The 27,847-nt window shown below is 33.0% G+C and overlaps 2 protein-coding genes across 2 annotated transcripts; one reads left to right on the top strand and one right to left on the bottom strand.

The window, feature by feature from the left end:
• Positions 1–90: 90 nt before the first annotated feature.
• Positions 91–26,943, bottom strand: LOC6640541 (protein sine oculis). Its single transcript, XM_002063589.4, has 7 exons — positions 26,168–26,943; positions 16,565–17,186; positions 15,070–15,280; positions 14,804–14,931; positions 13,005–13,109; positions 12,695–12,750; positions 91–1,192 (listed from the first exon to the last, which is right to left on the bottom strand). Exons 2-7 carry the CDS (start codon positions 16,964–16,966, stop codon positions 763–765), a joined length of 1,332 nt encoding a protein of 443 aa, XP_002063625.1. The 5' UTR covers positions 16,967–17,186; positions 26,168–26,943; the 3' UTR covers positions 91–762.
• Positions 9,441–10,331, top strand: LOC6640542. Its single transcript, XM_002063590.4, has 2 exons — positions 9,441–9,724; positions 9,779–10,331. Exons 1-2 carry the CDS (start codon positions 9,683–9,685, stop codon positions 10,181–10,183), a joined length of 447 nt encoding a protein of 148 aa, XP_002063626.1. The 5' UTR covers positions 9,441–9,682; the 3' UTR covers positions 10,184–10,331.
• Positions 26,944–27,847: the final 904 nt, after the last annotated feature.

Below are 27,847 nucleotides of genomic sequence, written 5' to 3'. Positions count from 1 at the left end.
GAAACGACTTCCTCCTCCCCCCTTCATACACCAAAAATAAATAAATGCTGTACATTGAAAATAATTTAATTTTTGTTGATTTTTGTTGTTTTTTCTTGTAATTATTTGTTAACAAAAAATTGTTTATAATAGTATAATTTCTAAGAGCTACATACAATTTAAAATGTATAATTTAAATACATAGAGATGTATTGTGTATATAGAATATATTTATTATTAATTTAATTGTTTGCACATTTCGATTTGATTTGCATTTTGCAAATTGAATGAGTCACCACAGTTGGGGGATTCGACTCGAGTCCTTGCATGTCCTTTTGCCCCTTGCTGTTGCGTCCATTCAATTTGCACTAAAACTAGAGCCTAGCTATGTACACAGATCTTGATGCAGTTTTGTATATTTTGTATTTTATTTTGGGGGCTTGTGCTGCAATATGTTGCCTCTATATAACTCTCTCTCTCGATCTCTCCTTCTCTCTCTCTCTATTTCTGTCTCTCTTTGTTGCAGGAAGAAATGCTAAAGTGCCTTGATTTGAAATGAAATTGTTTGTTTGTTTGTCGTTTTGTTTTCTTTCCCTTTTTTCAAAAGTAAAAGCCCTCCGATTGCTGTTGCTGACTCCGTTGACGCAGAGCAGTTGCCGTTGGCCACTCGTATTCGAAATGGTTGCTGCTGCTGCCGCTGCCGATGAAGTTGCTGCCGCCGGTTGTGTTGCCGCTGCTGCTGCAATTGCTGGTGCTGGCAGCAGCAGCCGCCTCCAACTAGAATCATAAGTGCTGATATTCACCCATATCGTACATGGCGGGCATCGGCATTGCCCCCATCACACTATGCAGATGGGAGTAGGCAACGGCTGCGGAGAGGGGAGGCATTTGCATTTGTGTTGCTGCCGTGTTACTTGCATTCTTATTGCCACCGGCAGCAACACTTGCTGTCACCAGTTGTTGTTGTTGATGTTGCTGCTGCTGTTGTTGTTGTTGCTGTTGCTGATGATGTTGCAGACTTTGTTCGCTTGCAACATGCAATTGTTGTTGTTGTGAATGTAAGCCGTTGTTGTTGTTGTTATTGTTGCTGCTATTGGGGGATTGTTGTTGCTGCTGTTGTTGGTGTTGCTGTTGTGCGCTTTGACTGGACAACATGTTGCCTTCCATTTCTGAATCGCTGGATGAGTCTAAGTGTTGCTTATCAGTTGAGCCGCTGCAAAGACAAAAACAAAAATGATTAATTATATAGAGTTGGAATTAACTAGTAATAGTAATTTGTAGAACTTAGTACTAAAATTATTGGTGCTTATTTATTAAAGTTAAAAAATGAGAGTCCTTAGTGTCGATTTGCGTATTTTTACTGCTTATTTTTACTTTGTTAATCAAGTTCTAAATTATTTATAAAATTTAAGAACATTTAGGTTTTTTAACTAAGTCAGATCTGTTAAAATCTTCTTAATTAATATTAAATTTTCCAAAACTTTTATGAAAATGTTCATTTTTAAAACGTGTTTGCCTTTTTCCTTCATTAAATTAATGGAGTTGAATTAATACGAAGCATGAATACAAAAATTTAAGCTTAATTTTTGAAAATATTTCCAATAACTGCAATTTATTTTTGGAATGAGTTCTTTTAATAAGTGTTAAAATGTTACCTAATCAAAATTTCGAAAAAATCCTAATGCTTACATTAAAAATCGAGCTAAAATTTGTTTCTTCTAATTTTTCAATATTTTTGTTCCATTTAAAGGTAGTAAAAAGTGTAATTATATATGGAATTCCGTAGAATCAGCCCGTAAAAAAATTGGTAAATTGATCAAAAAATTAATTTAAAGCTCTTTTAAAATGAATAAACAATTCTCAAAAAAATTTCAACTCAGCAGAACTCCATATTTTTAAAAGAAACTTTATTAAACTGTGTTAAGTTTAGAAAACAAAAAAAGGTGACAAAATTCGAACCTTTCAAATTAGAAATTTATGAAAATTGTTGATTAATTATTAAAACATGATTCAATTTTTATGTTTTACGTTGATCGCTTTAATTGTTTCATTTGTTTTTGCTCTTTGAGACTGTCCATTTTCTGTTGTCGCTTTAGCCACCTGCCACATCTCACATTTCAATGCGACGACTGGGAAGGATGACACAATGACGTTGAGTGTTGAAATTAATTGCAATTTGTGTCAAACGCTTTGCACCCTCCCCCCCGCCTTATGCCACTCAGTGCTTGTCAAACTGTAACCTCAAGAGCAGATGGTTTTTTTGTCTCGTTGTATTTTGGAATATGTCCGCAGCGTTTACATTTAAAATGTGTCAATTGTTGCAACTAATTTACGACTGTCAACAACCAGAAAACAAACAATTACACAAACACACAGACACACTCAAATAAATACATATACTTATTTATTTGAACAACTTTATTTATAAACAAATGGCAAATGACAATTGAAAATGAAAACCGGAAGGAAATTGTCTGCTTCTCTCATTTCTATGAATGGTTTCATGTTCTGAGGTGTCAAAACCAAAATGGAAATGCCAGAAATACTCTAAACTAGAGCGAGAGAGAGAACGAGAGAGATAGATGGTGTGAGAGAGATGGCAAACTGAAGACATTCCCCCGAGTCGGGCATCTGATTTCATTGTGAGTTATTTGAGAGTCTCTGGCAAAAGTTAAGTAGCTTGACTTTTATTATTTGTGGCTGATTCCGAAAATGACTTTCAAGTGTCCATCCCCATCCCATCCCATCTCATTCCCATCCAGTGAGGAACACACTTGAGGGTTCATTTTCGGTGGCCACTTGGGAATAGTTGGAGTTCCGCTTTCCTTTTTTTTCTCTCGTGTTAATGGCTAATACATTGCCCTCATAACAAGCTTACTTAGGACAAATTTCTCGTTTTTGATGCCAAAACAATTTGCTTGGCCAAATAATATTAGCGGTTAAAGTGTTGAGTAGACTCTCTAAGGGAAAAGGAAGCAGCAGTTTTAGCAGTTGGAGGATGGGAGATATCACCAAAGAGGATTATACACTAACCACAACAACATCAGCCAATGGACAGAACCAGTTTTGACTCGAACAACAACAACAAAAACACAAATTGATGACATTGACAACAATCAGCAACAACAACAACAACAACAATTTGTTTTCTTACTTTTTGTCCTGTTATTTATATGTGAATAATAATACTCTAACTGCATTATTTTAATTTAAATTGACATCTTTTTTTGAAAAAAGAAAAAAAAATAGTTTTTATCCTTGTCTCCAGGTTGTATGCAAAATAAAATCGGTAATAAATGGAATAAATTGGTATTAACAATTTTAAAATTATAAAATCGTTGAGAACAAAAATTTGTTTCTATTCCATTGCATAATTTCATGTAATTTCAAAAAATATATATATAATATATATAACTATAAATTTTTTGAAAAATTGTCAATTTTTAAGTTATTTATAGAGCCAATAAATAAACAGGCTTAAAAGACATCTATTTTACCTACTAAAAGTTATTTTAAAACATTTAAAATTGTTCTATAAGTTCAGAATCCTTTTGAGGTGTTATTCACCTTTTTTCCCCAATAGTAAAAGTATTATTTAATCAGTAAATAACTATATACATATATTTGTAAGTTGCTTTTGAGGCTTGTCAAATAACAAAAAATCATATTTTTAGTCCTATGTGGAGCTAAGAATATTTCAAACAGTAGGAACTCTGCAGATGTATAGAAAATAACCAAAAACCTTGATTTATAACTTTATCCTTTTCACTTTTTAACACCAAATTGATTGTTGTTTAAGAATTATTCAAAGGGCGTTAAATATTTTTGATTTTCCCCATTTTAAATCGGTTCTGAAGACGTTAAATAATGTTCTTCAGTTGATTTACTAATTATAAAGATACAATTGAATTTTCATAATGAAATTTAAGATTGAATTTATTTTCTAAAAAGGCTGTAATATGTAAAGACATATGATTTATATCGATTATATAAAACAACTGCATTACATTTTGCATTCATTCTATAGGATTTTGATTTTGAATAAATACACTTGGATTCATTTAGTATAACTTCAAAGTGAACTCAATGCATTCACTTAAATACTTCTAATATCTATCTATATAAAAAGAATATACATTTGAATAGATATAAATTTTACTTGTAATAATAACTCTTACAAACAAGTTGATTAATTAAACAACAACTCGGCTAGTCATAAATACCCGTTGTAAATGGAAAAGAGTAACAAATGGATCGCCCCCATCCAGATTCCGATTGCAACTTTAGCGCGAGATCATGCAAAACATTTAAGCGCACACTCGACAAATTTGTGACCAACAACATTCGAGACTGGGAGAGATCTTTGAGGGGGATCTCTGACAAAACAAGGCAGTCAGCTACAGCTGCCCTTCTCCCCCACTAAACCTCCAAGTCCCTTGGCCGTTGAATTATGTGCTGACTTGACTAAAGTTCTTAGGGGGGTCCCCGATGTTCTCTGGTACTGAGGACTGGGACTTGGTTTGGTTTCCTTTGAGTCAGAGTCTGGGCACAGCTGCCTGTGTCTGTGTGTGTGTGTGTGTGTGTATGAATATCGGCAATCATGTAATTGTAGATTCATATCCACATTCATATCCACAGCAGTGTATGAAGGATCAGTGGCCAGAGCCACCTACAGCGATTCATAATTGCCATGTGGATCATGTGGCTTGAACTTGAACTTCTTCTGCATCTGTTCTCGGCTCTCTGTGTGTGTGTGTGGGGTGGTGGGGGAAAATGGGCAGGGGGGGCACATTTGTTAGAGAAATATGAGAACTCTTTTGATAGAGAATTATCATACAAAATAATTGCCGAATGGGTGAATAATTTTTCTTGCTGCTGCAAATCGTTTGATGATTTCTTGATTAAAGAATGTTTAGGCGGCAACTTTAAGTTGCTTTTGTTGTTGTTGTTTCTTTTTTTTTTTGCAGACAAAACAAAATCGATAATGGCCAAACACACACCCACACACACACACACACACACACATTGAGAGTGAGAGACACATTTCCATCTAAACAGACTAAGCAAACAAAACAAAACAAAAAAAAGAAAAACCTAAAAATGAGAAATGGCTGCAAATGTTGTCCATCCAATGGGGATATATAGCCATATAGACCGAGCCATGAACGAAAAGTGGGAAGCAAACAAAAAAGGGCAGCAGATAAACAATGATATCGAATTACCAGAATTTCATAGTTGTTTGTCCCGAGGTCCTCCCCCCCAGTCCCCTGGTGCCCTTCATCAACTAGTTCCTATGTCCCATCTCCTTCAAAGTTCTCTCTCTCTCTCGCTCTCTCTTCCGCTTTAGTGCAACACTTATTAACACACTGAGGCAGCGCCCACTTTAAGAAGGCCTGGCTCTGCCCCTGCCCCCCCTCCCCGCCTTACACACCATTCCAGATTTTGCATTATAAAATAATATACATATATATTGAACGCTCTCAAGGACAATTTTGCAGCCTCAAGAAGTGAATGTCATATGAAATTTATAACAAAATACAAGTCTACCTATAACTAAAAAGGAAGAGGAAGAAGCAGCTAAACCTATATGCATATAGGACAGACTTTGTTGAGTATTCTGTGTGGTCTAAAGTTAGGGTTCTCCTTGGGTTCCTCTTGTCTTTCTTTTCTTTTTCGGGGCTTGCTCATCGAGGAGGAATTAATTTTTTTTGTTCTCTGTGTTTTACTTGTTTGCTCAATTGATTTTTTCTTTTTTTTTAAATATATTTTTTAAGCCAACTTTGTGGCCCTTAAGCAGATTCATTAGCTTGGTAATAATGCGTGATCGGATTATGTTAATGGAGACAGGGAAGAGGGAAAGAGTGTGAGGAGCTGGAGCAGTCGATGATGAAGACCAGAAGATCGTTCATGTCCAGAAGAAATGAGTAAGATGAAGACAGAGTGACGAGGAAGCTGAGTAGCCTTTAAGAAAGTTTTCTAATACTTAGTTTAAATCAAGAAACTAATTTTCTACTTACTGGAAAAGTATCTTGTCATAAAATTAAATATTTAAGAAATTAAAGGAATAACTTGGTGAAGCAATGAGGGAAACAATAACTAACTATTAAGTTATGACTAATTTAAGGTGTTAAGCAAAGCGCTTTAAAATTAAAGTGAGAAATATTGAAATAAGTAAACAAATAACTAAATAAGTAGATGATTAAATTAAGTAATTATGTCATGAAATAGAATGAAGAAAAATAAATAAAGAAATAAAATGATAAAAATAAAGAAAGTGATAATAAAACAATTAAGTAAATCAATGAAATAGTATACTTATTAATTATAATGTAGGTAAATAAATAAACAAAACGAAAGACTATAAAAAATATATGAAATAAAAAACTAAATTACGATTTTAGGAAGTAAATCTATAAAGAATTAAGGACATAAAGAACATAATTCTTCTTAAATAAGAACATAAAGAACATATTTAACATATTTACACATTTAAAAAGTCTAAAAAAGGATTGAAATTAAGTAAATAAAATAAAAAAATATTCTAAAAGTAAAACAAAGATGTAATGTAGTAAATTAATAAATTAAATAAGTTAATAGAATAGAATAGAATACTTATTAATAGATAAGTAAGTCTGTTGCATAATTTGCATGTGATTTTTCACATTTTAATGGTTAAATTTCGAAAAGATACAAAATGCATTTAAAATTTGAAAATGAAAACTGATTTGAACATGAATCACTTTTTGATTGACATTGATTACTGAAATGATTTACTTTTTAGTATTTTACAGAACTTGATTACAAATGGATAAATAAACAAGCAAGAAGGTAAGCCTGAAAGGCTTTAAAATTTAAAGAAAATGAGTACATTAAGAGACATTTTCCATGAACTATTGGAAACAGATTTTTCATCAATTTGTCAGCTGATTTTGCTCAACTAATCAAAAGTTAACCAAACCCTCCTTCTCCCACCAAAAAAAGGGCTAAGAAGATGGGAATCTGTTCGACTAACGACACATTTCATATGGTTATGGTTCCCAGAAATTCCATTGCTAATAAAAATTATAAGCCAATAAATCCCAATTCAGAAAAAAACAACCAAAACAAAACAAAAGAAAGAAAAGAAACAAGCATAGGCCACAAAAATGAAACGCTGTTTCAGAAAAACCAACAACCTACAAAAACACACTCAGAGGGAAAGAGAGGGAGAGAGAGAGAGAGGGAGAGAGAGAAAAGGAAAGAGATGATGATCATGATGATCTTTGGGATGAACGAACAGGTTGAGTTATCGCATTGCGCGATCGGTACACAAATCTTATGGATACGGGGACGTGTGTGCCCAGCAGGACACCCAACTAAACGGACCCAGAGACAAGAGGAAGATCCCCAAGAGTGGATGGGAGAGAGAGAGGGGAAACCTGAAAAGGTGTTGATCATAAATTATCATTTAATTTACGCTTGTGTGTGGTTAACAACAGTTCAGACTTGGACCCAGAGCTGGATCTAGTATGGGGTACCATTGTCCACAACTATGTAAGTCTTGACTAAGGATCGTGAAAGGATGGAGGATCGAGGTATTGGAGAGTGTCTTTATGTGGCGTGTGGCGCATTTTATGCTGGCTAGACCTTTGTTTTGACAGTTTTTAATAATCCTTTCCCCATTTGTGTGTAGTTTCCTTTTAATTGCCAAGCTAAAGGTCGCTGATCGTGATCGTGGACAGAGCAGATGCTGTTAGGATAATTTCCCTTGTAACCTTGAATGGGGAAAACATCTTTGAGAAGTTCAACTTTTATGTAATCTTTAGCTTAAGCAGCTTATGCCCTTCGTTCTCTGAAGAAGCCCTAGAAAACCCCTTTCGGGGGCAGGGAGTTGTAAGTTCTAATTATAGTCAGGAGGTCGAAATGCAGTCACTTGACATGGGCCACCCGTTCTTGAAGATCGTTCCACCCAAAAATAAAGAAAGAGAAAGGGAACATGAAAGAGACGAAATGCCAATGAGGATGACAATGATGCCTCAGTTTTTGTGGCACATACCGGTCCATCATCACCAACGACGACATCATTATCAACGCCATCAAGGAGAGAGAGACAGGCTACAGGGCGTTCAGCGGGGTGGGGGGTACAAACGAGACGTAAAATTCAAACACAAAAGCAGCAAAGTGATGGTGACAGAGAGAGAGAGAAAGAGAAACCCGGGAACGAGGAGACGAGGGCAAAAGCGCAAAATACATAATAATAAAAACAGAATGTACAATAAAACGAATAAAAATGAATAACTGGAGAGACAGAAAGGGGGCAGAGAGCAAGAGGGGAGGGGGAGTCGAAGGGAGTGAGGCAAGGCGAACGTATAAAGAACACACGCACATTTTGTGGTAACCTGATACTCTGGCCAGCTACCCTCCAGCCAACCGTGGCATTCGACGAACGCAAAATGATGATGACGACCCAGAGAGAAAGAGAAAGAGAGAGAGAGAGACAGATAGAGAGAGAGAGAGACACATACACAGCCAAATGAACAACGACTCACTGGAATGAAAGACCGAAGAAGAAGGATGAGAAGGGATGAGGGGATGACCAGACGATGACGGTGGTGGATAGACTGGAAATGGAACAAGAACTGGGGAATGGAAATGGCACTGGGACTCTGCGACCCGGATAGCATCTTTCTCTCTCGCCTCAAAAGACACATGAAAGTAGCTTAGAAGAAGTAGCTGTTAAGATCACCAAAAGGTGAGTAATAGAGGTAGATATTGGATATTATCACAGATGCAAATCAATTAGAAGATATATCTGCAAATTTCCCTAATCTTTCTCCCTCTACGTCGTTAGTTAACAGTTTGGGGAAAATTAAGAGAAAAGTTTTTAAGGAAAATGCCATATTATAGAGAAATTTACATTGCTTAGGGAGAAAAATATTGAACTTTGATTTAGAAGAGGGTATAAAATGGATTAGATTTATAATTCGAAATACGATTTTCTGAAAAAAAAAATAGTTGAATACATTTTTCAAAGCAAGTTTAATAAATGATTCAAGATACGTTAAAAAAAACTATAACTAAATATAAAGATTAGCCTAGAATTTGGAAGACTTAAGAGATATCACCTTCAGGACTTCTTCATGGTCTTGAAATTTGATCTTAAATCGATAATAACCAAATCCAAAAGTTCTTACAAAAACATTAAACAAACTTGAGAGATTTTTAGCAATCGAATAAAGAAGAATTCCATAGGAAATATTTACGCTTAAGCTGAATGGTTAACCAAATCACTTTCATTTAATTAAAACCTGTTCATATAACTATTACTAGATTTAATTAAAAGTTTCAATGGTTTCTAAAAAATATCTGTAATTTTAATTGGAGTAAAACTTATTTAACTTGCCTTTATTTTCAACTTTGTTAACTCTATCAAAATGGAAATTAGTTAGTCAAGCTGTAAGCATCAGTTGAATAGTAAAAGTTGAAAAGAACAAAAAGGTTTTTAATTTTATATCATATATTTTACGATTATATCTCTGGGGATATTTGTATCCAAGTGTGGACTCTGACGAGTTTTTTACCATATTTTGTAACTCCTTTTTATACTCCTTGCAAGTAGTAGGCTCTTTTGCTAAAGTTTTTACTTAATATTTTTATATCACATTTTCCAATCAAAATCTTAACTAAATTAACCGTAGAAATAGTTCAAGGAGCAAAATAAAAGATGCGTAAAACCTGGCACAAGGCTTTCCATAAACGCAAAGCGGTAAGTATTGAGAGGTAAGATGAACCAAAGTATTCCCCTTCATTGTCCTTGCAGTGGCAGACTGTATCTTATTCGGGACGTTTGGTCTACTATATGCAACCGATTTTTGACCACTTTCTACGCGTCTGGATGCAGTCGCTGCCGTTTCCAACGCTCCTTAAAGTGATCTATACATCTGGAATACTCTTTTTCATAATGCTGCCCCTGCTCTATCCGGTGGCTGTTCTCGTTTTCTACTATGCCATCTTTCAATATGTTGCCGAACAGCAATGGGATGTGGAATTCCCGGAGAGTTATAATCTCTTGAATGCCAGCAGCGAAATGTGGAACTTTCAGGTGACCAATCGCAAGCATTTGCTATTCATGACCATGTATGTGGATCGATATCGAGTGATTATCACGGCCATGTCATCGGCAGTGGACTATCTGCGAATGGCATTGTGTTTTGTCTTTGGCTAAAATGATGATGATGGTCTACCACCAGCACCACCACCACTAACACCACCAACACCATCACAAGTGGTAGGTGTGTGTGTTAAAGTTTGAAAATGAGTTTGCTTTTTGGTAACAAATTGTGAATATAAATATAAAAAACACAAGTAATGGGCTCAAAGTGCCGCTTGGATTTGGCGCCATTGTGTGTGTGTGTGTGTGTGTGTGTGGTTAGAGGTGGGCTTATAAATGGGGAGTAGATACACACACACACACACACACACACACTGTGTGTATGTGCAAGGCTGGGCAAAAGTACAAAAATAATAAAACAATATGGAAAAAGTTAAAGTAGCAGAGACGTTGAGTTTCTGCTGCTGCTTCTGCCTCTGCCTGCTGCTCCCTGCCTGCCCGACTGACGAAGGCAACAGCCATAAACATATATCAAATTACCACTAACAACAACAACAACAACAACAATGGAAGAAACAACAACAACAACTACAAAAACGTGAAGCTATACGCAGTGTAAACTATCGTATCGTAGCGAAACGTTGAAATACACATATAAAGAAGAAGAAGCAAAAAAGGCAGCCCCAACGAATATGTATCTGTGAGATACATTTTTTTTCAATGTATGAGTTGTGCACCCTCTTTGGGTGTATGTGTGTGTGTGTGTAGATGCATGTGCATTGTGCGGTTGCCACGGCATTGCAATTTTTATTTTTATTACGACAATTTTCTGTTGGTTTTTTTTGCTTTTATTATTATTATTTTTTATGTATATACGAATGCATATTTTTATGCATTTGCCGACTTTTTTTTGTAGCTTGTTGGTAACTGATATACCATTTAGTCCATAATGGAAATAGCCTAGAGAAAGTTTTAGCCAAAAACCACTTCAAAATATAATCAAATAAGAGAACGGAAATGATTTTCACAAAAAAATTTTTATCTCAAATGGCAAACGGAACACTTCAAAAAGGGAAAGAGGAACTTGTACGACTTGTTAAATACACTGCAAGCAATTGTAGCGGCAAAACGAAATTAGAAGCATGGAAAAACGGCTTTGTCTTATACCCTGTAAGCAATTGAGTATACACACAAAAATATAGGGACTTTCTTTATACTCTAAACTCTACGTGGAAAATATTTTTGAAACATTTCTCTTAGTTTTATTCAAGCTACTTCTAGCTTAGTGAATCTGGGAGCAATTAAATCCCTTTTGGGAATTAATTCGTTTGGATTCTTATAAAAATCTCATTACTCTTACTTGCCTTACAATCGGAGCAAAATGAATACCCTTCTTAGAGGTTTAAGTAACTCTTTGAGTAATGTATATCTAATAAAATTTCAATTATTATATAAATTTGATTTGCAAAAATAATTTCTATAAATTTCTCCTAAGAAATTTCTACATTCTATAGTTAAAATTTTAGTTAAAAAGATTGTAATTTAGTTTCCTATAAGGGTAGATCTACAGACCTTTTCTTGGAACTCCAACAATTTTGGTGTCATCTGAAAACATGTGACTATTTACCTTTAAGACGTCTAACTCGGCTTAAAGATCCTGACTTCAAATATAACTCTTAGAGTAATTTTGTATCAGTGAATTTATTATATCACTCTTATAATTTAAGTGTAAGAACATACCTATTAAAATTAAGTAAATAAAATAATTAATGAAATGAAATGAATTATAAATTTAGTCAGACCTATACTGAAATCTAATAATCAAGGATTTATTTCAAAAGTAAAGAAAAGTATAAGTACTAATATCTTTTCCAGAGTGCTTTCTTCTAATTTATTTTTTTTATGAATTATTTTGAATTCTATACTCTTCTTGAAACACAAAAGATTAAAGGGTATATATTTGAAAACTTCTTTTCTTTTCAATATTTACTTTTCGCCTGACTTCTAACGCTCTTGAAACTAGAAAGAAAAATCTAGCAAAAACCCATGAGAAGAGAGTGTGGAAGAGAGCGGGCAAAGCAAAAAGGATTCTCGGGGAAAATCGAAAGGATGTTTAATATTTGTGCAAAGGAAAGCAGCGCATACAAAAGAGTTTAACAAATATTTTTTCGGCTTATTTATTTAAGCGGAAATGCAGATGTTTCTCTAGTTTTTGTTTTCTCTGTTATTATTCTTATTATTATTCTTTTTTTGCTGTGGAAGAAGTTTTTAATTAGTAGCCAAGGCCTGGCAGACATATGGCCACATAAATATATCAACAAAATATGAATATATAAATATATATCTATATAGTGTGCTATATATTCTGTATATATATGGTTTATTATGTTAATGACTTTAGCCGCGAAATGTCTTTTTTTTCTCTACCTATCTCTCTCTTTTGATGTCCTTGACACTAATTACTCGACCTTCTCATGAGATACACGAGCAACAACAAAAACAAGAGCAACTAATTTAATAGTAAGTAATTGTCATCAGGTATAAAATGCAACAAAATTGTTCTCTATAATATATATACAATTTATATTATATTTTGGATCTTATTTTTATATAGGCAAAACTTACTCTTTATGCTCGGCTGCTCGATCTCTTTGTCGGCGATTCTTGAACCAATTGGAAACCTGTAAAAATCAAAAAGATATATATAATTTATGTAAAAATACTGTGTGTGTGTGTGTGTACCATGATTAATGACATACAATTAACATGTGGAAATTTGGCATTTGTGAAAAATAGCAAATGAAATTTGTCAAAAGATGCGTTTGTCATTTCAAGTTTTTTTTTTGTTTTTTTGGCAAACTAATCCAATCTAATTGTCAACATAGCTTCTTATGATGATGATGATGAGAAGATGGCAATGGGAATGAGTTGTTACCTGTGTCGTGGTCAGTCCTGTGGCCTCGGCCAAATCTCTTTTCTCACGCGGCGATGGATACGGATTGTGGGCATACCAGTCTCTCAATACCGAACGGGATTTCTCCTAGAAAACAACAAGAAGAAAACCACATTAAATAGTAAAATAGATTTAGTTGAAATAAAATAAAGTAATAGTTAAACATAGCTATTAACTAGGCGAATATGTATACATACTTTGCAAAGTTTTCTTAACTTGTTTAGAGTCACTAAAAGTGGCAACTATAAATGAATATGATTATACAACTGCCTTTTGCTAATTAGAAGCTGGTCTTCGTTTTGCCATTACTAAATAGCTTAGAATTATGAGAAACTGTTCTTTTAGTAGACCTATTTATGGGGGGCTAAACTATCTCTAAAAATTGGTTATTTAATTTAATGAAAGATAGCTTTAAGTTCATCATCTTGTATGTAGAAAATGCAAAAGTTGTTGACCTCTTTCAATTTTATATGTTGAATTACTTCCAAAAGTTTATAATGCTTTTCAGTATATTCTTTTACTTCTATGCACTTAAATGTATTTAATAATTTATTTATATTATTTTATTTATAAGAATATTCGTATGTTCTATCGTCATGTTTAAGAAGTAGGTCTAGATTCAGCTTTGCTGTGAAATATGGATGAAATGTGCCCCTTATGGTATGCAATAGGTTGGAAAAGATTTCATGGTTTTAAACAAATTTGTTAATATTAGTATATTGAAATGGAAAAATGTCTATAAACAATGTTTGCTTCGAGGACTATTCCAAAATTTCTTTTGTATTTTTAAAAAGTGAATTCTTGGACTACTTATTACATACTTTAGGGGCCAAAGTTCTCCCACTTCATACTGTTAATAACATTCCACGTATGTTCAACCCTATCCCAAGCAATATTGCAGAGATTTGAAAAAAGTGAAGCCTATATTTTAAGTTATTCATACTTGGAAATAAAGCCGACTCGATGTCAATCTTACAAAGAAGATAATTAATATTAAACTTTCGCCATATAAATATTTCATTTTCACATTATAAACTGTGAGATTTTGTGTACACAAAATTCATTTGATTCATTAATTTCTATTTGGAAGAACATTAAAGATAGAGATAAAAGATTAGGTAATACAACACCTAATTACCTCCTATACTAAACTCTTTATCAAAAATGTTTAAAGACTTTTGTTTTCTTGATAAAAAATATAAATATATAATCAAGGTTTCAAGGCTGGTCCCAAGTTTCTTTATAGTCTATTGAACAATAAGAGATTTTCCCCCAAAGATCACGCCAAAAGTTCATTTAGAGAGAAAAGAAAGAAATCCTAAAAGAAATAAAAAAAAAAGAGAAGCTCCTTTTAAAAACGTTCTTACCAACAGAAGGTTCTTAAGTTGGTTAACTAATTTTCCAGCTAATAGTTTCCCCCTTTTTTTCTGGTGGAGTTTTTTTTAATCAATTGAAAGCCTGCAGAGATAAAACCAAAGTGTAAACAATGTAAATTATAACCAACCCCTCGAGGACACGCCCAGTTGAAGTTGAAAGGCGTTTACCACACATTGCACACATATGCGAAAGGAACAAACAACAACGAAAAAAAAAGCCAGTCAAACATTTCTACGATTTCTTTGCTATATAGTACACTCTCCTGCCCCCTTTTTTTATTTTGTTGCCTGTGCTTCTTGGTTGCCACAATTAAAATGAAAAGTTGCCTGGGGAGTTGGCAGTCTTGGCTGGCAGTCAGGCGGTCAGGAGGTGTCTACTCCAATGCACTTCACTCTGGGACTCACCTTAAAACAGTAGCTCGTCTCCTCGCCATCCCAAATGGTGCGAGGCAATGGAAATTTACGGCGAACACGATATTTGCCAACAGCACCCAAAGGTCTTCCGCGCAGTTTTTCGGCTTCCACATAATGCGCTACAACGGCAACAACAAAAAATATAAAAAAATAAGTGAAAGAATTGTTTGGTTTTCTTCCTTTTTTTTTGGTTTGTGTGTTTCAGAGAGAGAGAGAGAGGTGGAGTGAGGGGAGTTTGCAATGAGTTGTCTTCTCACCTTTCAACCACAGGGCCTGCAACTTGGCGTGATTTTGGGCCGAGAAATGATGATGCTCGAGCAGTCTATAGAGCTCCTTGTACTGACCACGATGGAATGCAACGACCGCTTTGGCCTTCAGTACAGATTCGTTCAGTTGCAGTTTATCACATTGTGGCAGCGACCAAAGGAAACGGCCCAGTCTTTCAATATTCCCTGCCTGTTGGAGTACCTAGATAATAGAAGAGACAATAAATGAATTAAGTAATTGTAATTTTCTATTATTTTATAAGATAATTAAGCTAAAGAATGAAAGAACTAATCTACTTAGTGTCAGTTATAATCAGTTGAGTCTTTTAAGAAGAGTATATAGATTAAAATGTAGTAGTCCCAGTTCGATGTAGACTCTTTAGGGTTGTACGTCTAATAAACAGGTAATTAATCGGCTTTTTTTAGAACCCCTATCTAGATTTGTAGTATTTTTAGTATAACTTTTTTCTTTTGATATGCAAAATTCAACAAACTTGCATAGTTTATATGTAAGCTAAAACTAAACTAAACTCTATAATGAAACATTTTCCAAAGAAAATTCTTAGAACTTAAGGTTTATGATTCACCTATTTTCATATTATAACTTATAAAGTAACTATGTAGTTTAATGGTGTCGGATATAGCTTATAATTTTGGTTGAGGACATCGAGAAATCGTTCTTGGATTTCGAAATTTGACCCGTTTCAGGGTTTAATTTTAGGTTTTGGGGAGTAAGTTGCCTTCATTGAAAAACTCTCATTAAAAAAGCCCTTTCACAATCGCTAAAAAATTACTAAATCAATATAAATAAATAAAATATTCGAATTGTGATTATTTTCGCGATCTTTGTGTTGTTATAATTAATTTTCATCAGGCTTCAGGTCATTTGATTTAGTAAAAATAAATAGTGACTTGAAGCCTGATGAAAATTAATTATAACAACACAAACATCGTGAAAATATTCACAATTGAAGCCTGATGAAAATAAAATATGAAATATTCAAAAATATAACCTAAACTACTGAAAACCAATATTTTGATTATATATTATCTACAAATGAATTTATTATACAATAATCTTAGGGTCTTGGCTACTTTTCTTTTAGATCTAAAGTGAAATTTGTTATTTTGTGATAACTTTTCAATAACGATAATAATAAATTGATGATTTTTTTAAAGCACCCGCATAGTTTTTAGTTAAAACGCGGGAAAATGTTGTTTCTTACCTACGACTGGCCTACGACTTCTTTAAATTGTATCATAAAAAGGTTTCCAATAAATATCCCCAAAATAAATTTAAAGTAAAAACTAGCTTAAACTATTTATCAATAAACTTTTATGTAGACATTAACTAGACTCCGCTTCAATCATTGTTATTAAACTTTTCTTAGTTTTACGATCATTTAAAAAGTTAGACAAATATAGCAAAATAGACCACAAATTATATTCTTTGATTATTCCAGTGGAGTCCAGAGTCTTCACTTACCTCACACACGCAGGCCACTTGCTCCTGGGTGAAGCCAAAGCTGGGCAGAGTTTCTCTACCCGACGATGCACCACCACCACCGCCTCCCCCGCTGCCTCCTCCTCCTCCTCCTCCTGCTGTTGTGGTGCCATTACTGTTGCTACTCAAGTGCAAGCTAGTGGTCACACCACCTCCACTGGCAACTATTCCGCCTCCGCCTCCTCCTCCATTGTGCGTCAACATATCCAAATTGTTGTTGTTATTGCTTGTGCTATTGTTGTTGTTGTTGTTATTGTGATGCAGCGCCACCACCGAACCACTCAATCCCGTCGGACTATAGGGAGGCGTGTGTCGGGCAGTTAGCACAGCCGCCGCATTCGCCGCGGCCAAATCATAGAAATCTGTGGCATGATGTTGCAACATGTTAGTTGCCTCTTCCGAAAACTGTGCGGGGCGGGTGAGTGTGGGGCAAACAAAAACCGATTCCTATTTCCTGTGCGTTAAATTTCACGATTCCCTATCAGGTGCAATTAATACATTGACTTTTTGTGCCGGGGGTGGGGGAAGAGAAGATGTGATATACAATAAATGGGTGGGGGTGGTGGAAGGGGAGGGTAAACAAGAGTCTTTGGTATTTTGAGCGCTGCAACGAAAAGACAGGAAAGTAAATTTGATATTATTACATTTCAAAAAATAAATGTATATTTTTTTTTAAATATAAAGAGGCTTGTTAATAGTTAAAAAATTGAAATTTCAATAAACCTTTTAAAATTCATTCGTTCTGATTTTTTACAGGATCTTTATAAGTCTTAGTCTGGAGGATTACAAAAAGAAGTTTATAACTTAATTTCATAGCCAAACCTAGTTTAAAAAAAAACAAAAATTTGAATAAGAATATTTTCGAAATTTTAAAATTTAGTTTATAGGATTTTAATGCAGATTAATATTACTCACTCAAAAAAGAAAACAAACACTTAAATTCTCAAAATCGATCAAAAATTTACCAATTTAGAGGCAAGCAAAGTTGAAATCGAAGTGTGAAAATAATTTTTCTAGAAATTTAACAAATTAAACAATACAATTTCCAGTAAAAACTACATATATAATCGTAATGTCATTTCTTCTACAAATTATATACAGAAATTTCTAAGATTACATAAACTACTCAATTAAAAAATATTTTCGCAGAATAAATACTTTCAACTCGGTTTACTCTTTTCAATGTCATTTCTTTAGTTCGATTGGTATTCGATCTACTATAAACAGTTTATATAAGAAAAGGGAGACTTTGGAATGTTTAAATGGATCACTTCAGAGAGTTATATAAACAAAATAGTGTAAACAGTTTCCTATATCAATATGTTTCCCATAGTCTCATGGAAAGTGTATCTTGTTTAAATTAATCCATTTAGTTTGCAAGAATTTTATATATAAACTTTTTCTAAAGAAACTGAATTGTAATAGAATTCTTCAAATTATTTGAGTTTCTTTGTCAATATAATCAAAATTGTTGATGCCAAAGAGTTTTTCTTTGATCTCAAATATCTGAAGTAATCCTTAAATATAGAAATCTTCACATAAAAGAGATTAAAAAATCTAAAGATATAGAATTGGAAACCTTAAATATCTGATCTGAAATATATGAAGTAATCCCTAAAGATAGAAATCTTCACAGGGTTACAAAATCTAAAGAATTGGAAACCTTAAATATTAAATATTTATTCGCTTTGACATCGGATGAAATTACCCTCCCAATCATTAAAAATTTCTTTACCTGATTTTAAACTTGGCTTATATTAAAAATTGAATCTTTTGACTCTCTAAACAGATTTTAAAACCAAAATGATTAATTTTATGTTTAGAAAGTGATACGAACATTCTTAACTCCTTATCTTCAGCCTTCGTAATAATTCTAAACAATAATTAAGTTTATATATGACTTAATTATTTCATAGGGAACGCCTAAAACAGATATTTCTGTTTTCCAAGCAACGATTTGTTATTGAAAAGGTTCTGTAATGAGTTCACAGAAAATTGCAGGATTTCGCTCTTTAAGATGATAAACTGGGCCTAAAAAACTAGTGTAAACATTTCCAAAGATGTTTCTAGTGACTTTTCCATAAGTATTTATGTATGTATGTTCGTTTTGCGATTATGTAAACATTTTTAGTAGAAAACTAATTTGCCTTCCCGGGGCAACTTCATATTCACAATTTCACTTGATTGCAATTCAAAAGAAATGTTTAAAAGATTTGAATTTACCACATGTAGAAATGTATCTAGTAGATGTTTGTGTGCAATTTCATATATCTACAAGATCTACACACACACACACACACATACATAGAGATGGGAATCCCCTCTGTTCCCCCCCTGTCAGTCTCTATGCATATACAAAGCAAATTGGATTGAAAATGTATAGCGTATTTCGTTTCAGATTCGCTTTTGCTTGTTTACTTGCGTCAAAACATAAAATAAGCAAAGAAAAACGAAAAAAAATCTCAAAAACGAGAAAAAAAAGACGAAAATGAGAATCTGAAGAAAGAAATTCTATAACGATCATCATCATCAACAACAACATCATCATCATCATCGGCTAGTCTAGGCCGATGACTCAAGAGCAGGCAACTTGGCGTTGGTATTTTTGTTACAACAGCAGCCAAAAAGACCGAAAACCCAAAAACACCGAAAGAACCGAATACCGAATAATGTGAATGTTATATATATTTTGTTTCGTATATGTATATAATCTGCTTGATGCTTGCCCCACCACACACACACACACACTCACACACACACACAACAAAACAGTGAAAACAGATCCAAGAATATCTCGAATCTCAGCCAGCATTTTTGGCCTCTCATCTCTTGGACTCTCGACGCGTCATTAGATCTGTGTATCTATGAGTTGGCCCCCACGATTGATTGCAAAAACAAAAAACCGAAAAAGAGAACAACAACAACAACAACAACAAGAAAAACTAAACTCTGAAATGGAAAACTGAATTCTGTAAAGGCATTGTAAGATATTCTATCTGGGGGATATACAGATACACTTGCTTTCTCTCCCTCTCACTCTCACTTAGTCACTATTTGTGCTCTCTCTCTCTCTTTCTTGCTTGGCATGGTAGCGACATCGTCGTCTGGTAATTTTAGAAAATTTTCTACGAACTGAATACAGAAAACCAAAACCAAACCAAACCAAACCACGCGCCCCATATATTGTGTAAAAAAAAAAAAAATCGGTTTATTTTTGTAAAAGAGCTCGCAAAGAGTGGCAAAAGGGGTAAGACGACGCGCCCAGGGGGTCAAAGGGGGGGCACACACTTGAAGGGGGGCATTATTTGGTTAATCGGAGATCAGAATATTTCGGAAGTAGCCACTCACTCCCATTAGTTAATCATAATTGACACCCAATGGGGTCTGAGTTAGATTTTCCTGCCGCTTTTTGTTTAGTTTTCCATTCAATTTCATAATTTTTAATTGCTTATGATTATGAAAAGCCATTTTCGAGTTCATGTTGTTTGTTTTGTTTAACATTCTCTTGAGAATGTGTAGAAACATTTAATCATTTAATGTCAGTTTTTTAGGTGTCTCAATTAGCATTCATAAAGGTATTCAAAATCTGTCTAACAAATTAACAGGTAATCACAATTAAATTTTGAAAAAATAACAACAATATTGATTTGCGTAAATGATTAAGTAAACAACAAAAAACCTACATATATAGTATATATAATATACATACATATATGTATATAGATTTGAAAAAGGATTGGGTTTGAGATGCCAATGCAAAACATTTGATTTAGTTTAGATAGTTTTTAGTAGTTTTCGTTCATTGCAATGAACCAATGCCTTGGTAAAAGTCTTGGTTAATGTAATCTAAAGCTTTTAAAATTGTCATAAATATTAGAATATATAAAAAGTTCAGTGATATATCGCTTTAGAGATCGAACAAGGGTTTGATTTAAGATATAGCTAGGCTTGGCTTTATTTATCTTGTGTATTTGGGCCGATTCATATGTATTCTGAACTATTTCTATTAATTTATGACCCGATACCAAGTTTTATTTTTTCAAAATTGAAGTTTTAGACCAGCACCAGTTAAATCTATTCATATCTATACATAAATATGTATATTCTCTAGGAATTCTTCAGTTGAGAAATCTTCTTTTCTATTTGCTAGTTAAAAAAAAAACATATACTAGTGTAGTTATCTAACATAAATGTTAAACTCTTTCACTAAGTAGCAGTTTTTTGTAATAACTTATAAACGAAAACTCTCATTCCATCTGTTATTTCTCTTATCAAATGTCCAATTAGTTAATGAAAAACTTTAACTAATTTAGTTGACCAACTTGTTGTTGACCTATTTTTGTGGGTTTTGGCTTTATGTAGTATTAAAGTTTATTGCTTTGGCAGCTGCAGCAGCAGCAACCTTAAAGATATTCTATCTTATTCTATCAAAATGCATCTTTTGGCTGCCGTTTGCTTGGTTGGCTTTGAATTTCTCTCTTTCTCTCTCTGATGTCGAAAGATGCTTATCGTGTCAACCAACCTACCTAAAATAAAATTAATTTAATTTATTTTCAGTTTGATTTACACAAATTTTCAAATTCGAATTTCCAACTTGTTATCTGTCAGATTTCTAGTTGTGTTTTTTTTTCTTAGTTTTGTCTTTTGACTTTTATAAGCTTTTAATTGGAGTGTTATTGTTGTTTGTGTCCCCTGTCTGTTGGTCTGTCTATCTGTCTATTTGGGATTGTGTCATGCGGGAGAATTTGAAAGGGGACACCCAAACTGGAGATCTATTGAGTTGTAAGATTGTTTTTTTTCTTCTTTGTTTGCTCTTTGGGCTAATTAGTTTGTAATTAAAGTCAACTACTATAAAAAAACACACACAAATACAAACTTTGATCAAGTTTGAGGAATGTTAGGAAATCGGATAGGTTAATCTTAGATACAAACACTTGTTTTTTCTTTTCTTTTTACAACCAATTCTCGCTGGGTGGATTTCGCTTCTTTATGGCCTGAGCTTGAAAACTAAACTGTGGCCAAAAGCAAGAAAACTATAAACGTGGCCTAAAGATACTCTACAAAAGTCGGTGCCAAGCACTGATATGCAATTGACTAATACCAGTACGAATGACTGGATTCAAACTATCCACAATGTCTGTGTTTACTTAATGTAATCAACAATTACCTTCGGACCTGTTGTGGCACATTTTCTTCCAGCGAATTGACAAGAGAAACAAAGCCAAAAGTGAGAGAAAATGAAACGTCAATGAAAATGGCCAATTTAATAAGCGAAGAAAAACATTTGTTATCTTTTTTTTTTTGCTTTCCTTCTATATATTTATAGAATTTTCTATTTAATTGGCACTCGGCGAACGCGTGAAGAGATTAAATTTAAATAAAATAAATGAATGAAATTTGTCAATTTAATGTGCAAAAAACACACACACACACAGACACACACACACACATTGACAGAATTTGTATACAAAATGTATCTGTATCTTTAAATTGTTGCGCTACATTAACAACAACAAAAACAAACAGAACAAACATACAATTTTGCCCCTTCTTCTTTTTTTTTTTTGTCAGTTGCTGAATGACTCAAAACGTAAAATGTAAATTAGCCAAAGTACCGCCACTCGAACCAAACTGAACTGAACTGAACTGAATGAACATTTTCTGTTTCAGTTTCTGTTTTTTTTTTCCTTGCAAATTCTTTACGCCTGTGCGTAAAATCATCAAAGCTACATGGCTATAACATATGCAGCGTATCTTTATCTTGGGGCCGAAAAATTGGCGAAAATTGGTGAAAAATGCGTGAATTATGTTTGCATTTTGCATGGCAGATTGAGAGATTTGGCCCAAAACGAACAAAATATAAAAATGCCCCTCCCAAAAGTCATTAAAACAGGAAACATTTTAATCAATTTGCAATCGGTTCAACAAAATGTTCTTTGATCTGAGTGGATATTATCATTTTTAAGAGTTGTGAGATGAAAAGATCGGAAATCGATAGCAAATTAAATGAATTCTGTGGAATTGAGGGGATTGGTTTAAAGTTTGTCTTTAAAATCGGATTCAACATATAATTTATATTGAAAAATATTAGGAGTAGATTAACATTTACAAATAGACTTTCCACCTGTTGGAATTCTATTCAAGCCTTAAACCGAATGATAGTTGATATTTGAAAGGATTTACGTTAGATTTAAATACATAGAAGATCAGTTTAGATTGTCCAAAAGACTAAAAGACTTTCTTTAATTCAAATAATCATAAATACATATATTTATACATATTCAAATTCGTATATGCAATAGTTATAAGTAGTTCCATTAATAATGGAAAGGATGGTAGATTAAAGAACACTATGTTATTTTCTTACATATATATGTTATGGACCTGAGATTAGGAAACAGTTAGGACGTTTTTATCAACTTTAAGAGCCTAATAATCATTTTGAACAAAACTTCCTCATAAATATTTAACAAGTTAAAAACATTTGACAGGTTAAAACCATGTAGGCGTATAATACCTTTGTAAGCATGTAAAAATGTATAATGTACATAGTTAATAGTCTATGAATCATAAGAATAAATATGACTGACTTACTGTAGGAGTGAGCTGATTTATTTAGGAAAGACTTTCCTAACCCTTCTAGAAATTAATATTTTTCAACGCTAAAACTAATTGGGAATTACAACTAGATGAAGTGAAAAATGAAAACAACGTCTACAACTGAAATATTACAGTGAAAAATATTTTTAAAATAAACATGCTGGAAAGAGAGGGGATAAATTCTTATATATTCATATCTAAATAGGAAATAGATCTGTTTTGGTTATAAAATCAAAAATTTAATTGAAGAACAAAAAAAGGAATAGAAAACTTCTGAGTAAGGATAGCCCCAAAAACTTTAAACTGAAGCTAAGCAGCGTCAAATTAGTCTTCTAGATGGATTGTGAAAAGACGATCAATTTTTTAATGAAGTGAAGTTGTTAAACCAACATTTACATATAGTAATAGAGAGGATGTACATATGTATGTATGAATGTTCTATAGAAAAATGATTGATCCTTCAATAAAATCAGTCTAATATTAACTAATTTTCAGTTTCTAAAACCTTTTAAAGAACACTTTTTAGAAGGCTATAAGCTAAGAAGATTTCATAAGAACCGTCGAAAAGTAAATGGAGATTAACTTTACTATTTATGCTGATGAAGAATCTACAACTTTTACATTTCGAATGTTTATTCATTGATGTTTTTTTCAGGCTTTCTTATTAAACATCTATAAATAAGATGTATGCTGATTGATTCCGTTTTTACACATACAGATGTAAGTATTTTGCATTAGGCTAAATTGTATCTCACAGATACGCAACATCTGCACTCATCTCCACACTCAATTAATCAAATATATTCGACGACAAACACGCGTTGGCCATTTCTACATATTTCTTGGTATTTTCCTCTAACCCTCGTCGACCTCCTCCCTCCTCCTTCTCGCACACACTGTGTCTATCTTTATCTCTCATTTTTATTTTAAACGTTTCCAATAAAAATGCAAAAGACCAACACACACACACACACACTCACAAATGTTTGGCATTAATAAACTATTTAGATGGCAACGACATCGGCAACACCCACCCATAAAAAATTATTAACAAATCAAATCAAAAAACCAAAGAAAGAAATGAGAAACTAAGCAACTTGCCACAGTTAAGCTAATAATTTCTTTATGAAATAAAAATTTATTATAAAATCCATAGAAAAATTTGTATGATAAAACAGATATTGTGTGATATGTTTTAAATTGTTTTTTTGTTTTGTTTTTGTTGTTTTTGTTGCTTTTGTTTATTTAAAAAATAAACAAGGACCCGCGTGCTGAATGTTATTTCATTAAAATTCTCATTTCCATTTTGCTTTGCGTTCTTCATTGAGATGAATGAATGACAACTGGAAACGTTTGTGTCTAGGTGTGTCTGTGTGTATGTGTGTGTCCCTCTGTGTGTGTGTTTCTAATTAAAGCTAAGAAATATCTTTGGTATTGAACCACCCACTCACCCACTCAACCACTCAGCTAGCTAGTTTTTCCCACATGGACAATTGGACATATGTAAAATGTAGACGAAAATATTTTCTGCATTCTGTTTTTGATTAAAAACAACAATATGAACTTTAACAAAAATTTCCATCTCTCTGTCTCACTCTCTCTCTCTCCTTTCCTCTCTTTCTCTAACAAGCAATTTGCTATTATTGTTTTTAGTTGATTTTCAAATAGAATTTTTCGCTATTCTCAAGTGCCTTTAAAATGCATTTTTGGTGAAGGCAATTTGGAATATATAAATTTTAAAGTGCAACCAAATTTGATATAAAACACACAAAAGCAATTCCTCAAAAACAAATGCTAAAAATTATTGTACAAATATCGAAAATACTTTTATGATGATATCAACTGGTTTTATATCATCTATATACCAAGATATATCTAACAGCTTCTGTAAAGGATTATAAGACTGTAGAAAGTAGTTAGTAAATGCATTGTTACTTTCAAAATACTTTCAAATTCGAATTTTATAGTATATTTGGGTAATCCATTTGAGTGTCATAAAAAAATTTGGTACTGAAACGTTTAGAGATTATCCTCTAACTTTCTTACTTTTAAATATCGAGTAATTATCTTTAACTTTCCATTCCTTTAAAAGGTTTAGAAATATTCTCAACTATATAAATCCTTTGCTTCTAATTATGTAAATTTCGTAACTACTTTTGATCAGATTCATCTTCTTACTATCTGAATCATCATATCTCATATCAATATCTCATCCAAATGATTATTTCACACATTTATCAGAAGAGCATTCCACTAATAACCGACTTATAGTATATAAACTATATCTAAAAACGAGGAACAAATTAGTAGTCCGATAGCAATGACAAAAAAGAAAAATTATTCATTATTTGTGTCCTTTCGTTAAACTTTCAAATAAGCATAATAATATATACCCTAAAGAAATATCATTTAATTAGTGAAAACCTAATCTTATAAATTTTAAATCAATATTTTGGCTTATTCATAATTTGAAGATATATATGAACTAAGTATTGCCTATTTCTAAATAAGAAATAGTCAATAATTGATTGTCAAGATAACACTATAGTAATTCGATCGATAATTAATATATCTTTTTTTTACGATTTTTGGCATCTAAGGTGCCATCAAAGGAATGATTATTTCAGTAAATATCATAATAAATAGTTTTTAATAATAATTTATTAATATGATTGCATTAACTAAGATCAAATAATGAAAAAATAGACAATATTTTTGACCCCTCATCAAACTATTAACTAAGTGGGATAAAGGAAAATTTCCAAAGAATGACAATTCCCAAAATAAAAAATATTATTTTTACTAACAATAAGCAAATCTTAAAAATTTAGAAATATTCATTTAACAATTTCAAAATTTAAATGTAGTGAGCGTTTAATTAAAAAAGACTTTTTGCATTAGTCAACAAAGAATATTTGCATCTAATTATCAAATCCATTCAGAATACATATTGATTTATGCCGTCGGCAATTGTTTGCGACTTACCTATGAAGATATATAACTATAGAAGTATTACTGATTAATCGGTCTGATATGTATCCGTGTTTTTTTTTTTATGCAGTTGTTTGCAGTAACTTTTTTTGTGCTTTTGCTTTTTAGCTTTTTGTTGTTTCAACTATTTCAGATTTATGTAGATATTAACACTAATAGATGAGAATTTTTTGTGCTTATCCACGAGATATTTGTCAGACATATGTCTGATATACACTCACACACACACAGACACACACTTGATACATGGACATACTATTTGATCTATGTATCTCGCTCTCTCACCCACACACACACGCAGAGTGAATAGATCATTCATACGCACTGTGTGTTAACACGTGTTGCGAATTATTTTTACCGTTGCTTTTTGCCGTGACTTGAACAAATTGAACAACACTTAAACTCTATATATAACGGTATATATTTATATTTAGACCACAAACTGACTTCGATTGATGATTGGCTTTAGCTTTTTGCTGCGCGTAAATTATTTTCCCATTTCTTTTTGATGTGTATAAATTTTCCGTTTTCCTTTTTTTGTTTTTTTTTTTTTTTGATTTTGGTGTGCGTTGAAATCTTTTTTGTGTATTTATTTATTTTCCTTCGCTATTATTAATTATTAAGAATTGTGATTTTGTGCTTAAGTAACGTGTCGGCGCGTCGTTAACGCCGGCGGGTCAAAAAGTGTTTGCAACGTGAGCTGGCTCCTTTGGGGGGGAACAACGCGAGAGCAGCTCGAGAACCGCACGCAAGCAACGCAAGAGAGAAACTGAATTCGAATGGGCCAACCGTAGCAAGTCGTTTGCTTCTCATACGGGGCGGGGTGGAATATCCATGCGACATGATGGCCAAGAGAGAGAGAGAGAACAATAGTGTGCATGTGTTTGCCTCTGTGCGTGTGTTTGAGGGGGTGAACAGAACTGAACGAGCTGAGCAGTACTTGTCAAACTGTACAAAATAAACAAGTCACACACAAAACTGCTCAATTAGGATCAGCAGAGAGAAATGTTTGGAAGAGACGCAGAGTAAAAGAGAGAAAGAGAAAGAGAAAGGGAGTGAGTCGGTCTACAGTGCTGGCTAAAAGTATTATCATCATAAACCTAAGTCTAATTTAATCCAAATAAATTTTCATTACATTCAAATAAACTTTTTTAGTTGGTGAGTTTACAAATATTAAAGTTCACATAAAATACATAATTTCAATGTAAAGCTGGTCATACTAAGGCATTCTCTTTCTCACATATTAATAGAAAGGCAGAGTATATCGTTTTTGAGTTTGTAAACTAATAACCAGACAAGGAGACAAGTCCAAAAATCCACTTTATGACTTAATAATGCAAAAATACTATCTTCATTATGGTTAATATTGTGTTAATAACTTATTCTCTATTTTTTACATTCCTTCATTTTCTGGACAATCGTGATTATTGGCCTATGACTATTAGTAAATCTAGTAAATGACAGAAATGTTGATTATAAAGGTTTCATTTGGTTTCAAAGAGAACTACTGACTTATTAATTCTAAACTATTAATTGGGTACCATTATAAAATGGACTTTTTCCCATCTAAAATTTGAAAACTCAGAATTAAAGTATTAATTATTTTGTCGTAAGAAAACTTAAAATAAATACAGTCGATTCACAACAATTCCGAATCAGAAATAAACCTTTTTC

This window comes from Drosophila willistoni, assembly GCF_018902025.1.
Source record: "Drosophila willistoni isolate 14030-0811.24 chromosome 2L unlocalized genomic scaffold, UCI_dwil_1.1 Seg196, whole genome shotgun sequence".
Classification (NCBI taxonomy): domain Eukaryota; kingdom Metazoa; phylum Arthropoda; class Insecta; order Diptera; family Drosophilidae; genus Drosophila; species Drosophila willistoni.
Note: the sequence above shows the minus strand (reverse complement) of the source record. Positions and strands in the feature narration are given on the sequence as shown.

What these genes read in the sequence shown, in the direction of transcription:
- LOC6640541 (XM_002063589.4), bottom strand. Translation starts at nt 16,966, where the DNA reads ATGTTGCAACATCATGCCACAGATTTCTATGATTTGGCCGCGGCGAAT. An exon ending in AAGTGGCCTGCGTGTGTGAG is followed by an intron (nt 15,281 to 16,564) that starts GTAAGTGAAGAC and finishes TCTATTATCTAG; the next exon opens with GTACTCCAACAGGCAGGGAA. An exon ending in GCAGGCCCTGTGGTTGAAAG is followed by an intron (nt 14,932 to 15,069) that starts GTGAGAAGACAA and finishes TTGCCGTTGTAG; the next exon opens with CGCATTATGTGGAAGCCGAA.
- LOC6640542 (XM_002063590.4), top strand. Translation starts at nt 9,683, where the DNA reads ATGCGTAAAACCTGGCACAAGGCTTTCCATAAACGCAAAGCG. An exon ending in CTTTCCATAAACGCAAAGCG is followed by an intron (nt 9,725 to 9,778) that starts GTAAGTATTGAG and finishes TTGTCCTTGCAG; the next exon opens with TGGCAGACTGTATCTTATTC.